Source organism: Onychomys torridus, chromosome 1, assembly GCF_903995425.1.
Source record: "Onychomys torridus chromosome 1, mOncTor1.1, whole genome shotgun sequence".
NCBI lineage: Eukaryota > Metazoa > Chordata > Mammalia > Rodentia > Cricetidae > Onychomys > Onychomys torridus.
The window spans coordinates 55841681-55856648 of record NC_050443.1 but is presented as its reverse complement, the minus strand read 5'-3'; the positions used below and the strand labels follow the sequence as shown (position 1 = coordinate 55856648).

At 39.4% G+C, this 14968-nt stretch overlaps 1 protein-coding gene across 1 annotated transcript in view; it reads right to left on the bottom strand.

Moving 5' to 3' along the window:
- Akap13 (A-kinase anchoring protein 13) overlaps positions 1-14968 on the bottom strand; it is a 298302-nt gene that overhangs the window by 221308 nt on the left and 62026 nt on the right. Inside the window, exon 2 of the mRNA XM_036185301.1 lies at positions 526-569. Within this exon, the coding sequence (XP_036041194.1) occupies positions 526-558 (33 nt within the window). The 5' untranslated portion in view covers positions 559-569. The remainder of the gene's footprint in view (positions 1-525; positions 570-14968) is intronic.

Sequence of the window (14968 nt, the reverse complement as noted above, 5' to 3'; positions counted from 1 at the left end):
TCACCTTATTCAGCCTAGATTTGTGCATTTAGTTGTTTCCCCTTACAATGCCCTTATTTTAGGGAAATGATATGCCTGCTTTAGCCAAAGTCCTAAGATGGTAGTATTTTGGCCAATGGCACTCAGTGTCACAGAGCTGTAATGCAGGGTACCTCAAAGGGCATGAAGACCTCCATCCTACTTTTACAGAAATGTTCTCCAGGTGAAAAAGTATAAGAGAGCATAGTACCACTACAGGGCAATTTGTTTCACATGTACAAACTATCACACTGACTAGATGTCTTCAAATAGTAAAATATTATTTTTTCTCAGTTTAGTTCCATGCACATATTAGTCATTTAGAACTTACTAAATCAAGCTTGATTTCAAAAGAGAGAGAGAGAGAGAGAGTATGCATGCATATATCAATAAAGCTGTACGTAGATGTACAAAGCTTTCTTTCCTAATTTCTACCACATGAGATTTCAAGTTGATTATAATAAACAAATAGGCATAAAATCAAAATAAACCACATTATTTACTCACATATAATGGGGCTTGCTGTGGACTAAGTTTCATGACCCAGGACACTGAAACAAAAAGAAGAAATAGATGAGAATAAAATCAAAGTTGTCAACAAAAATATATATGAAAAAAATACCACCTAAAAGTTGTCGATGTCACCGGTGGCACTGTGAGTTCAAGCCCAAGTCTGAGTGATGTCCACTCAGCTTTCCTTAGAGAATTAAGAAGAGGGAAGTCCACAGGCTGCAGAATGCTTATACTCCAGTCTTTTCGGAAGGGGGCAGATTGAAAAATAAAGGTCAACAGCTCCACAGTAACATCACAGCTAAACTTTCACATGACATCCTAAACCCATGAAATACTGCTTGCCAGTGGATGTCCCCCAAATCCCACTAGGAAGTTTGGGGTGAAAGGAGGCAACTGAAGACCACTACAGTTCTCTGGCTTGTTGCCTTTCCCACAGAAAAGGGAGGCTACAGTTTGCCTTTAACAGCTAAAACTAATGGCCAAATTTCCGGGTCCTTCCTATACCTGAATTTCCAACATATTAAAAAGAAATTAAAGAACTTTATAGGCATCTAGGATTATATCTTTTTAATTAAATAACATACTCAGACGACACCAATAGACACACTAAGATAGACGGGGTGAAGCTCACAAAGGACTCACCCTAGACAAAGAACTACAAATAACTAAAGAAGGCTGAGAACATGAGAAATAGTCTTCCGCAGGGAAGAGCGCACTGACTGGTTATCCAATACCAAATGGTCAACCCTGAAAACATATAAACATATTGATACAAGTAACATTATATGAACTGAGCAGGTTGTATTCATATACTTAGGAATACACACATAAACCAACATCAATAATTAAAGAAAAAGAGGACATGAATTTGAGAGCAAAAGGGGAATTCAGGAAGTGCTGGAGGAAGAAAGAGGATGGGAGAAATGACAGAATTATAACTTCAAATATATAGAAAAATAATTTAAAAGTTGCAAAAAAAGAATAGCATACTCTTAAAAGTTTGGCTTGGAAAGAAAAAGTTTGGCTTGGTAATTTCACTAAGACATCAGAACAGCAGGTCCTCTGCCAAACACCTTGAGCTTGAATAAAAACTGATCTGACCTCACTATAGTCAGAGAAGACCAAAGTGGTTTAATTAAAATTTTATCTAAAGCTTTTTTTATTTGTAACAGATAAATTAAGACACACACTAACCACCAACATCAGCAGTTCATAATCATCCACACAGTGAAGAACAGTAGGTAAATTGCCACCATGAATTCTAACAGACTTCAGAAGCTGAGCAATAAAACTGGAATCCAAACAGCATAAAATTAGAGATTAATAGTCAAATGTTCAGAACAAAAGACCTTTCGAGATCATGAATAATCTGAACACACCTCTCAAAATAAACATCCTCAGAGACCTACCACAGATCAAGCTATGTGAGAGAGAGACAGACAGACAGACAGAGAAATCAGGACTCACCCCAAAAGCAACCAACATAGACTGCACAATGCTACTGTTCTCAGAGCTTGGAGTACTCTTTCCTCCATGCCTGTCTTTATCTAATGATTTTGTGCTTAGAAGTACTAAAATCACTGAAAACCAACGTCAGAAATGTATCAATTCTTTTTACTAGGAAAGTTAAGTATATTTTAAACTATCATATTCAAATAGTAAATGCAGATTAAAAAAAGAAAAGTTAGGGGGCTGGAGAGATGGCTCAGTGGTTAAGAACATTGCTGCTCTTCCAGAGGGCCAGAGTTCAGTTCTCAACACTGCCTGTAATTCTAGCTCCAGAGGACCCAATGCCCTCATGTGGCATTTCTGAGCAACTGCACCCAAATCCACACAAAGCTAAAAAATAAATAAAAGTAATTTTTAAAAAGAGAAATATTGATGGGCTTGAATACCTTTTCTGTGTATTAAATATGCATTTAATTTTAAATGGTTGGACTTTTAATTGATTTTTCAGATCCCGTTCAGACTTGCCTAGGACACAGAATTGGAAGAACATATAAAGTTATGAGTCAATGTACTTTGACTAACTTATGAAGTGGTTCTGCCATTACACACTGTAAAAAATGTCAGTTACACTAACAAAGAAATTAATACTTCAACAATCCATAAGGATTGGCAGCATTGTGATGAAAAAGCTGTGTGACTCACCAGTCATACTTCATGATTTGCTAATTTGCTAACATCTAAACTTGGCTTCAACATCAACTTTTCTATGTGGCTCCATCATACTGGATGAAAGTCACATAACATAAGGGCAGGTTGATGCCATTGGAATAACATAGAACTATACACTCATCTAGACACACCACAAAACCAATCCCATACACACCACTCCAACACAGGATTAAAGACAGCTAACAAGCATCTGCCCTCCCACACTTCCCAGAGTCAGATCACTGTTACACTGGCAATACAGGGCAGCAGAAAGAACCCATGTGTCAAAAAGAATCAAAGTAATGACCAGAAGGTTCTGGGAAGGGCTGGTAGACTAGATGACTTTTAGGAAGCTTCCTAAATACTGACACACAAGAAGAACGAAACTAACTTCCCGGCGCTTTGTTTTTGATGTCTCATTCCTTCTCCACAGAGGATACTATTTTCCCCATTTCAATGATCCAAAGAATAAATCATTTAATACCCAGGGCAAAAAAGGAAACGGCCCAAATCTGTCTGATACCAACATATAGGTTTCTCTTCCCATGTCACCAACTGAAAGTCTTTGTCAACAAGATTTGCTAAATCTTTCTGCAAAGGAAACTTAGTGAAATTAAGTTAATAGTGTTATTAACATCTGATAATTTCATCAAGTAATGTTAAGAAAGAAACCTTTACAATGTCTTCCTTAGCCGGTAACCTAAAGCAAATCACAGAGTCAAATGAGCAGCCTTCAGATAACAGCCAATACCGAGAAGTACAAACAGTAAAAGCTATCTAACATTTGAAAGACGAAGAAGAGATACCAAATTCAGTCATAGGGATATGGTGTTATGAGGTCTGCTCACTAAATCTACAACTCAGTGTAAAACTACCTAGAGTTGAAATGAGTCATAAATCTGATGGATGTGAAATTAAACAGAATGACAGTCATCAAGGCTTTTGTTCTTCCTACTTTGTTTTATAAAGTAGAAGTAACACAAATTTCCTATTTTACTGTTGTATAAAAGTGGCATGTTCACTTTATATCAAAACAAGACTCATCTTTTTTTTTTTTTTTTTTTTTTTGGTATGAGTGTTCTATCTGCATGTATGACTGCAGGCCAGAAGGGGGCACCAGATCTCATTACAGATGGTTGTGACCCACCATGTGGTTGCTGGGAATTGAATTCAGGTCCTCTGGAAGAGCAGTCAGTGCTCTTAACTGCCACGCCATCTCTCCAGCCCCAACTATCTCAATCACACAAATTAACATTTCCCTGTACTTGGATGTAAGCTACTCCCAGTCTTTTCTTCATAGAGAACAGTGCTGATCCATGGTTAGACTGCTACAGTAGTTAGTTGTTTAGTGTTCACAAAAATAAACAATAATAAACATGTTGGAATTTTTGAAATTACTGCCTACAAAGGGAGATGTAGAAATTCAGATGAGATTGGACATGTTCAGAATGGTGTGGTCATAGATTGTGTGCAGTCATTCAATCACTATACAAGACATCACAGAAATTGAGGCTTGAAATTCTATGGTTATATGGCTGATCCGAAGGAAAGGAGGACAGGAAACAGTGTGCCTGCGTAAAGGAGTGAGGAATCTTAAAAGGCTACAAAAAGATTACAACTAAATTATACCTAGTGCTCACAAACACTAAAGACTAGGTTGCAAATATTTCAAGTTTTGTGGGCTGTGTCTCTCTTATAATATGTAAATTAATGGACAGATACAGCTGCATTTAAAGAAGCTTTATTTATGAAAGAAACAGCAGAATCATCCAGCAAGCCAGAGTGTAGCAATCCTTAGTAAAAGGTAAAGACACCTGTTAACAGGCACAAGTAGCAGTGTGTACCCAACTGAGAGGCTCCATGCCTCAAAGATGCTATCAGCTAAAAAGTGTATTAATATAGGAAAGGTAAAGGGAAGTGGTACATCAATTCAAGATGAGAAGTTAAAAAAAAAAGTCACAAATTCTCTACAGATTAATTCTCCTGAAGCAAACTGCTTATCTGAATCTCAGTCTCTTTAACTATAGAAAACATAGAATTCTTGCCTGTACTACAGGATTGGTGGAAGAATTAAAATACACAATCCAGGCAGACCGAATCTAAGGGACATTACCAGATACAGAGCAAAAGCCACCGGTTCACCTTCTTGTAGTTTCTTGGTCTCATAAGAAAACATGAAATACTAAATGTAAACTTAGTATTAATAGTAAACTACTGCCCGGAGAGACCTTTCTGACAACATCTTAAAAAGGATTGGAATGTAAATTAAATTCTAAAATAATACAGAAACCAGAGGGAAAAAATCTGTAACAAACACCAAGAGTTGGTAAGTTGACTGGTTCTATTTCTCACTATCACAAATACCTGACAAGAAGAAACTGTAATGAGGAAAGGTCTGTTTTGGGTCAGTTTGTCCATCATGGCAGGGAGGCATAGCAACAGATGCTTCAGATAGCTGCTCATATTGCATCTGCAGTCAGGAAGCAGAAGAGAGATGAATGTTGGTGTTCAGGTAGCTTTTTAAAGTCAGTCAAGGACCTGAACCCGGGAGACATACTGCCCACACTTTCAGTGGGTTTCTCCACCTCCCTGGAAACTTCCTCAAAGACACACCTAGAGGTGTGTCTCCATAGATGATTCAAGTTGACAATGAGAAGTAGACATCATAGTAAGTCACAGTAAGAGTAGATATCCCTGGAGACTGCAGGGAATTTCCCTTCCTAAACTTTATTCAAACAAAATCTGAATATTAATTGTGTAGTTTTTCAACACATCATAACTGAACTTCAAATCTATAAAAAGACAGTTTGCTAAATGAATAAAACTGAAAGAAAAATAAAAACAACTACAATCTTTACAAATGGTCCTTACAGATAATTAAAAATGAGATTTATGCACCTATACATACATTAACATAAACAGACTACTCTGAGCCTTTAATAAAGCATTCCTGGTGTCTGGGAGAGGCATTTCACAGGCTTGACATCATTATTTCCTTGTAAACTTTCTAGTACCTATAAACTTGGGTGATCTCTGCTCACTGACTAGAGACTACTGTCTAGGTTTAACAAAACCTGTAACTTCAATTGCTGTTGTTTCAAAACAAAATACCCTCCACAAACGCCCCAAGCCCTAGCAGGGAAAGAGAGCAATGAAGAACTCATCCAAGTATATATACACAGGGTTTTCTACTGTCAGAGTTCCTCCATTCCAGAAGATGCTTCAAATGAATTCTCCTGGCCAGACTCCACTGAGGAATAAGCTATTGTCAATTCTTAGAACCCATTAAAACATCACGGTAGAAGTAAGCATGGAAATGACAATGCACACATGCTCAAATGTTAGAATAAACTGAACATTTATTCTCCTGTAAAAGAATAAATGTTCAGCTCTGGCTCAAAGCAAACAACAGAATCCAAAGAATCTTTCTTATATTCCTAGAAGCATGGGCTGGTGTACTGGAGGGAAGTTGGGGAGGCTAAAGCTGGGAATTCTGAGCCAAAGGAAGAGATCAAGAGTATGTAAACTGAGTGGTCTAGAGACACCAAGTGTCTGTCTGTCTTTCTCGGGGGTGGGCTGTAACAGGACCCATGGATGTGCTTCTTCTGTTTATAACCACATCGAGTACGGAGTTATTTCCAGAGCAGCCGTTCAAGGCTGTGTTAAATGCCAGACTCTTGTACTCTATCAAGAACCATGTCTGGCAATGCCTCCGCTCTGGAATCACGGCCCACACACTGGGAAATGATGAAACTGCACGGCCCGGATCTGATTTTCTGCTAACTTAGCGGTTAGCCTTGCTCTGCCCGACTGTCACTATCACATGACACAGTACTTATTTATTAACCATCAAGGGAGAAGGGGGAAAAAGCACTGATCCAAATGAGCAAGAGTGTCCTCAAAACATAGGAGATCGGTAGGATTTGAAAACAAAGAAGACTACGAAGTAGAGTAACTCAACAGAGATACAAATAAATCCATGCAAACTAAAACACACACAAACAAAAATCCCACAAATACATTCACTTATCTACTTTTTGTCAATGCTGGGTTATCCAACTGGCACAATGAGCACATATTTAGGGAAAAGACATTTATGCATAAAGCAAAGTAATAATGAGCACTTTTTGTTTTGTTTTGTTTTTTTTTGTTTTTCAAGGCAGGGTTTCTCTGTGTAGCTTTTCCTGGAACTTGCTTTGGAGACCAGGCTGGCCTCGAACTCACAGAGATCCGCCTGCCTCTGCCTCTGCCTCCCAAGTGCTGGGATTAAAGGTGTGCGCCACCACCACCCGGCAAAAATGAGCATTTTTATCTCAGAAACAGATAATAAAGAAATTAAAATTTTTTAATGAAAAAACATTTTTAAAAATCACAGCTTTGGGCTAAATCTGTAGCTTAGTCATGAAGCCTTGGGTTCATTTTTCCAGTATTGTGAGGAAATAAAAAAACTCATAACATTTTTTTACATTCATTTTAGATTACTTTAAAATTCATATGAGAGCATATCAGAGCCTTTTTTTTAAATTTGTTCAGACAACTCAAAAGCATAAAAAGCAAAGAAAAACCTTTCACTTTTCTGAACTCCTAGAGTATTTCATGACCAAAACTAATTACTGAGCTTTTAGAAATAAAACATATGATTCATTCTGCCAATTTATTAAGGAATATATACGTGTAACAGGTACTCAAATTACAGTACAATAAGGACAGTAACAACATTACAAGGGTCAGGATGGAGCAACACTGTTTAGGAAGGGACTCCCAAGCAGCCATTACTGGAGGGCCAATCAAGAGGTGTGTTTCACCACAGGGACACGGAGGAGGCACAGAGCAGAAAGAGCACAGTGGGCTGCTGACCAGGGCAGGGATCAATGGAAAGTACAAGCAGAGGACTACAGGAAAGGAGTCAAAAGGAAAATCCCCAAACTGCCTGGTCTTAGAAGGCAGGAAGGGAAAGAGAAGAAAACACACAAATACACTAAAGAAATCACAGCCATGCAGAACATGAAGGCATCAAGTTTCTGATTTTCCAAAGCTTGGCTCACACTTTTGTTATCCACAACTGGATGCCCAAAGATTCTTAAGTGGAAGGTTTTTGTCATCACAAAGCCTGAATTCAAACCCATCCAGACAAAGCCAAGAACCTGTTGTAGACGCAACCAAAAGACAGGCCAGATTCCCACCGGGGCTCCTCTAAGGCAAGCACAGTCTGGCTTCCTGGTTGCTCTGCACTGGCACTATGCTCTTCACTAAGATCCCTAGCCAGATCCCACTAGTCACAAACCTTTGCCATTAAAGGGGGTCTCAGCAACAGACCAGATCAAACTCCTTCCCCAGGGAGGAACCACTGCCAACTGGCCTGTCTCTGCTTGTAGACTGAAAGCCAGAGCCTTATCACCCTGAGAAAATCTCCCCAGGCTCCACTCACTCTGACTCAACCTTCCTAAAACTCCATTTTCACTCTGTAGCATTTTCATACACTGGAACAAGCAGTCTTTGAAAGGGGCTCTTTTGAGGTATCATTCCCCTTTCTTTACATAGTTCTAGGGCATAATACTAGTAATATGTAAGACTCAAGAAATGGAGACCAAAGCACAAACTATACTTAGAGATTCATGTGAACCATCTTACTTTTTCTAAAGCATTTATCCCTATGAAGTAACTAATACACAGTTCATGTAAAACAAATATATTTATCTTAATAGCTGTCATGGCCAAGTGTATGCATATATGGATGCAGTCTTTAGGTTTGAGGACCTCATGTTATGGGAAAGACTGCCATATTTTAGCTTCCTATTTATAAAACAGAGATAAATCATAAAGATGTGTGAAATGTTTAACACAGTGGTAGGCAATTAGAAAACACTCAATAAAGGAAGTTCTTGTTCCCAATAACTGCTATGCATGATGACAATCATTTCATGGCTAATCTTACATTATAATCAATTCCTACATTCTAATAGCTAATGCTAATCTATAATTATAAATAAAGGGTAATGCTGAGGAAGTTGCTGAGTAAATCCTAATAGATGTGGCACTCTATTGAATATTCTATTTATCAGTGGAGGTATCAGAAGTCCTTGCTATTTGCTGCCTCTGACTAGTGTTCAAGGCCTCTTCATTATCTACGCAATCTTAAGTACTTCTCTTTTCCTATACCTGTATACCTCTTCAGCCCAGTCCCGGCGCTTGCTCATGCTAGTACCCCAACCCTTGCTGTGATTCTGGGATTCCTGCTTGTAATCCAACCCATACAATCAGCAGAATAAGTAACCTACTATACAGGATTTTCCCTTGTTTCTATCCTTGTCTTCTCCCCTACCTTGATAACTTAACCTACCACATTACAAATCTGTAGTACACCTTCTCACCACTAACCTATGTACCATACATGCATCTAGCTGAACCCCTAAATACTGGAAAAACAAACCAAAAACTTGACAAAGAAAGGGCCTACGAGGCTGAGTGGGGAAGAGGCTTCAAGGTAAGGGACGGTAAATTATAAAGGATATGAAATGCAGGGGTGGGGAAGAGCGGGGCTTAGGAGTGGAGGTGGAGGGACGGGGAGAGAGCATGTGGGAAGTGAGCAAACCAAAGCCAAGATTTATGAGACGCCCTCAGAGAGTCTTAGACTCTGTAAGTCAATCTTTATAAATCTTTTAAAGAAGTCTGAATACAAATACCCTGTATGAGTGAGTGGACAATGCTGCTTCCAGAAGAAGTAAGTTATTAAACAAAAATCTCAGTGCCAGAGGGGATATGCTCCTATAAGTTACTGGTCAGGTAGAGGGCAATACTGGTTACAGCCATTGCTTCTGGCTGTCCACTACAACTAGATGGTAAAATCCTATTGCCAAAACCACAATACGCTATGGTTGCAGAACAGAGGGACAGAAATCGAAAAATGACCTAAAAACTTCATCCCTGTCCCTGGCTGGCTAGTTTTCACGGTGCTAGAGGATGCTGTGCAGGCAGCTGCCAGAGGAAAGCCATCAACTGTCTTATCCAGCCAGCACTGAACTGTGTATGCTCAACGGGTCAAAATGCTTAGAGTAAGTGATTCCTGAGTGATCACATATAGCCCCCTCCTAGCATCAAGGCTCAGGAAAATGCTTTGCAGAGGGGACAGAAATTCTTTCTTACTACATTATGCAACAGCCAGAAGACAGGGAGGAGTGCTGAGAAAAGCTGTCATGGGCATGCCATGGCCACTGCACTGGTGAACTCTGTCCTGCAGCTATGGCGACACACACAAGGTCAAGCCAACAAGACCAGTCAATATCCCAGCAGGCAGCACTAAGTAGACTGTGTGGTTAAAAAGAGAAAAGGCAGGAGAAAAAGACACGAAGGGACATATTTGGTGACTTCTAGGAGGTAGTGGGGATTGAGTATGAATGATCAAGACATATCCATGGACAGAACTATCAAAGAATAAAAGAAAGAAAAACCTGGCACAAACATCAAAGACAAATGAATCTGAATTTCTGTGGGATACTTTAATCTGCCAGAGACATGAGAGGAGTAGAAGCCTGGGCATCTTCTAACTGGACACTACTGGAGCTAAAGGGAAGACTGGGTACTCCATGCGGTAGAAGCAACCTCTGGGGAGAGCGACACACAAGCACATTACTTCAATTATCTTTTGATGTTAACAAAGGCCGTGGTATCCTGCAAATATGGTTTCTGCTGCTTTGCAAACATCTATATGGAGAAGGAAACTCCCAAAGGCCGTTCCCCAGGTGAGACTTGAGGTGCCAGCTGTATCCTGTTATCCAAAGGAAATGGAACTGTAAGTAGCCTAGACATCCAGACAAAGGAGAAAACAAATTCAATGAAGCTGACATTTATCCCATGGTAGTAAGAACAACCTTTAAACTTAGAAAATTCATATGCAGCTGTGGAATATGTAAATTGACTTCTGCAGGAGTTAAAATAGACATCCGGTACAGAGACTGCCAAACTCATGCCTTTATACTTCCTCCACCCTCCCCAGCTTCTATCGCCTAAAACATATGCAGCCTAAAGGGCTCAGTAAATTATCAGCCACCTGGAAAGCCTCACCAGTCCCTACCAGGACGAATCCCAGGTTCTGCTGCAGCTTTCCTGCTGGGCCTGACATCACAGAACCACAGGGTCTACCAGCCTGGACACATGTAACAAAAGCACCATCAAGTGAATTACATAAGCAGAAGGCTAAGAGGCCACAAACAAGCTAAAAGCAGTTAACATTAGCTTTTAAACTTAAAAAAAAAAAGATTCCCTTATGTAAAGGATAACTATTGCCTTCAATGTTATGATTCTACAATAATACTTGGAGAACAATGACACTGAAAAATAGGAGAGATGCCAATTAAAAAAAAAATCTCAAAATCAGAAGTACTTGTATTTAATAAGACAACCTCAATTTTAAAAATCTGTGAGTGTCACAATGAAATGAAAATGCTATAAAGATGAAAAAATCCCAATACTTTCAGCAATTTCCTATTAAAATCTTTAAAATATATTACTAACTGCTGAAATGAAAAGTATTTTTCTAGTGGGACTTTTTAACCACAAAACATCTCTGACCTGAATAATCCCTGGAGAATTGTTCTGCTATATAACATACACAGAACAGTGAATGTTTTGCTCTGATTTTTTTTTAAGGGTGTATCTGTGTGTGTCTGCCTGTCTGCCTGCATGCATGACTGCAAGAGCTTTTGCATCACATGCATGCAGGAGTCAGAGGAGTCCAGAAGAGGACATTACATCCCACGGAACTGAGTTACAGAAGCACCTGTGAGTCACCATTTGGGTGCTGCTGGGAGATGGACCTGGGCCCTCTACAAAAGCCAGTAAGCACTCGTAACCAGAGAGCCATATCAACACAGAACCTGTGTGGAATACCATCAAGCCTGATGGTAGAGAATTTGACTATTTAAAGAAAAAAAAATCATGATTCTTCTGAAGTAATAGAATTGTTTCTCTCTTCTTGCACTACATGGAGTAAGTAAGGTATCCCTCACTCATCTCTAACATGCCAGGCAGTCTAACCAAAATTGAATCTGCAATGTCGGATGCCATGGTGGAAAAAAAAAGTATCATGTTTTGCTTTGGTTTTGTTTCAACTGATTTTTTGTTTGTTTCTTTGGGACAAAATCTCACTATGTAGTTCTGGCTAATTTAAACTCAGAGAAATCCACCTGACTCTGCCTCCCTGGTACTGGGATTAAAGGTATGTGTCACTACACCCAACTGTACCTATGACTTTTTAAACTGGTAGTTTATTTTTTAAGCTGTCATTAATTCTATCTAGATATTAATAAAGATAATTTATAGTTTCATAAAACATGGGTTTTGAATACCAAGGAGATAAAGAACAATAAGATAATATCTCTGAGTTCAAAGTATTTGCAAAGCTTAGCAAGGAGTGGTATTGGATGGACACCTACACTCGGGAGTCTGAGGCAGCAGATTTTACTGAGTTCCAGGCCAAGTGGTCTCAGACAAATTAATGAAAAATAAGAAAAGAAAGTATGGTTTATACATTCTCATAAATTCAATTCAATGAATACTATTTAAGGGTAACTTAAGAGGGCAGGGTAAGCCATTAAGAGCTCTTATTGTTCTTCCAGGGAACGTGGGTTTGATTCTCAGCATCCATACCAAGCAGCTCACAACTGCATTTAAGTCCAGCTCTGGGGAATACACACCGTCTTCTGGCCTTCATGGGTACTTGCACACCTGTGGGGACGGACACACACATACACACACACACACACACACACACACACACACACACACACACAATTAAAACAAAGAATAACTTAGCAGATGGCTTTCCATCAAACCATTTAGCTAAACTTCACTCTTAAACTTGTTCTGGATTTAGAAATAACAGAATCAAGAGAAACTTAGTAAGAGAATCAAGAGAAACTTCATGATTATTCCCTGGTTTTCAAAATTTCAAACTCTTCTTAAGAAACTGCCTATGTTAACACTATACAACAAATATATTAAAATTTCCTCTCTATGAAAATTCCTTCTCTTTTATTTAAACGTTGCCATAAAAATTGTAGACTGGCTGAGTGTGGTGAAACACGTCTTTAATCCTAGCGCTCAGGATACAGAGGCAAGCAGATCTCTGTGAGTTGGAGGTCAGCCTAGTCTACATAGCAAGTTCCAGGCCAGCTAGGAAGACATAATGAGAGACTGTGTCAAACAAAACCCAGATCTGGGGGCTGGAGAGATGGCTCAGTGGTTGAAGGCACACACAAATCTTGCAAATGGACCTGAGTTCCATTCACAGCATCCATGTCAGGCAACTCATAACTGCCTATAACACCAGCTCCAGAGTCAATGCTTCCGACTTCCTCAGCCACCCACATACACATGTGTATAGCCGCATATAGAAACACATATATACACACAGTTTAAAAAAAAAAAAAAAGACTTGGTGCTTTTAAAAACATTTAGCATTTGTAGCAGTGTAGAGATAAATGGCATGACATCATGCATGCAAAATTTTAAATATTTAACATACATAGAATATTTAATCCATGCTGTTGCCTCTCAATTCCCCAAACACTCATGTAACCCAACTACAAATAACACTATAGGACAAAACTAACTCAGTACCCAGCCCAGCAGGAACTTTAACCAAAGCTGAAGGCTAGAGAATGACAGCTCAATCTCACATTCTCCTCTTCCCTCCCCCTTCCTTAACTTACATACTAAGTTCCTCTAGAAGGCCCTGGGTATTTTCAAATTCACTGCTGTACAGGATAGGAACCCTGAAAGTAAAGGGATGATCAACTAGATCCAATGCACCAACTCATCTCTTCTTTTTGTTCCAAGTTTCTTTTCTGGCACCTGAAATCCATTTCTAAAATCCAATCGTGGGCTTTTGCTTTGTTCAGTTTTAAGACAGGATCTCACTATCAGCCTTAGCTGTCCTGGAGTTCAAGAGCGATTTGGCTGCCTCTGCCAGGATTAAAGGCCACCACACTTTAAGAGGGTGCTGTATCCTCTAGGAGTTACAGTTGGTTGTGAGCTGCTATGTGGCTGCTGTGCCAGAGAATCTGGGTTCAAAAGCCAGCACCACATGGTGGCTAACAGCTGCCTTTAATTCTAGTGTCATGGGCTCTGACGCCCTCTTCTGGCCTCTATTGCCACTGTATACATATGGTGCATGGACACACATTTAGGCAAATCACCCATACACACACAATAAAAACAAATAAAATCTTTAAATGAATAGGAAAAAACTCCACATAACATCACAATGCTAGAATCTGAACCCATACCTGACTCTGAAGTCATGCTAATACTTTTCTACATACCTTAGGGATACAACCAGAAATGAAGCAAGAGGTTTCTTTGTATGCTGTACATTAACACAGAAAAAAAATAAATAAATAAATAAAGAGAAGAGAAATGCTTAGAAGAATTTCATTAAAGAGAAGCTACTTGACAGAGTGTGTCAAATTCACTAATTACATCACTGAAATGAAAAGAAGACAAAGGTAGCATTTGTAAACCAGTTTACATACGGCACCTGTTTCTCCAGAACAGAGACAAGCAACGCACAGGCCAAGCCGTGGGCAAACATGAACGCGACAACTGAGAAACAGCTGGAAAGGACTCCTTGACTCCCACACAAACACAGGCTTGCATCCACCGGCCGAGATTTACCACTACACAGACTTAGCTGCTGTTAAATGAATGCAATTTTCTAAGAATGTTTTACTCCAAACTATAAAACATTGGGGTAAAAAAAAAAAAAGTCAATCTTCAAAATCAATACCCAAGCTGTAAGAGTGACCAGGGAGTCTAGTTATCTCTCAAAACTCCACAGAAACAAGATAAACAAGATGTGTAATGTTTCTGTCAGTTCTGCAATAAATTAAAACAGCTTTCAGGACTAATAGAGTGTGCCATCCTATCCTTGCAGGGCACAGACTGAAAAAAAAGCACACTAGCTTTTCACACAGTAATCCCGAGGCCTGAAATCTGCTGGTAAGCTGAGCAGACAAATGGCGCAGTACAATGGACAAAGCAGAGCCATCTACACCATGACATGCCACTGTAGAACCTGATCCGCTAAGCCAGGCCAGAGCAAGAAACAAAAACAGAGGGCAGCCACCCATGCAAGGAATGCATCCCCAGTCAGTCTAAAAGAAAGAAAAAAGAAATACCATAGACTTGGGGAACTTAAAAACTCAGCTACAGACTCTCCAAGACACCACTTCTCAGTCGATAATTTGCTAACAGCCTTAACACAATAAAAATGCTCACTCTA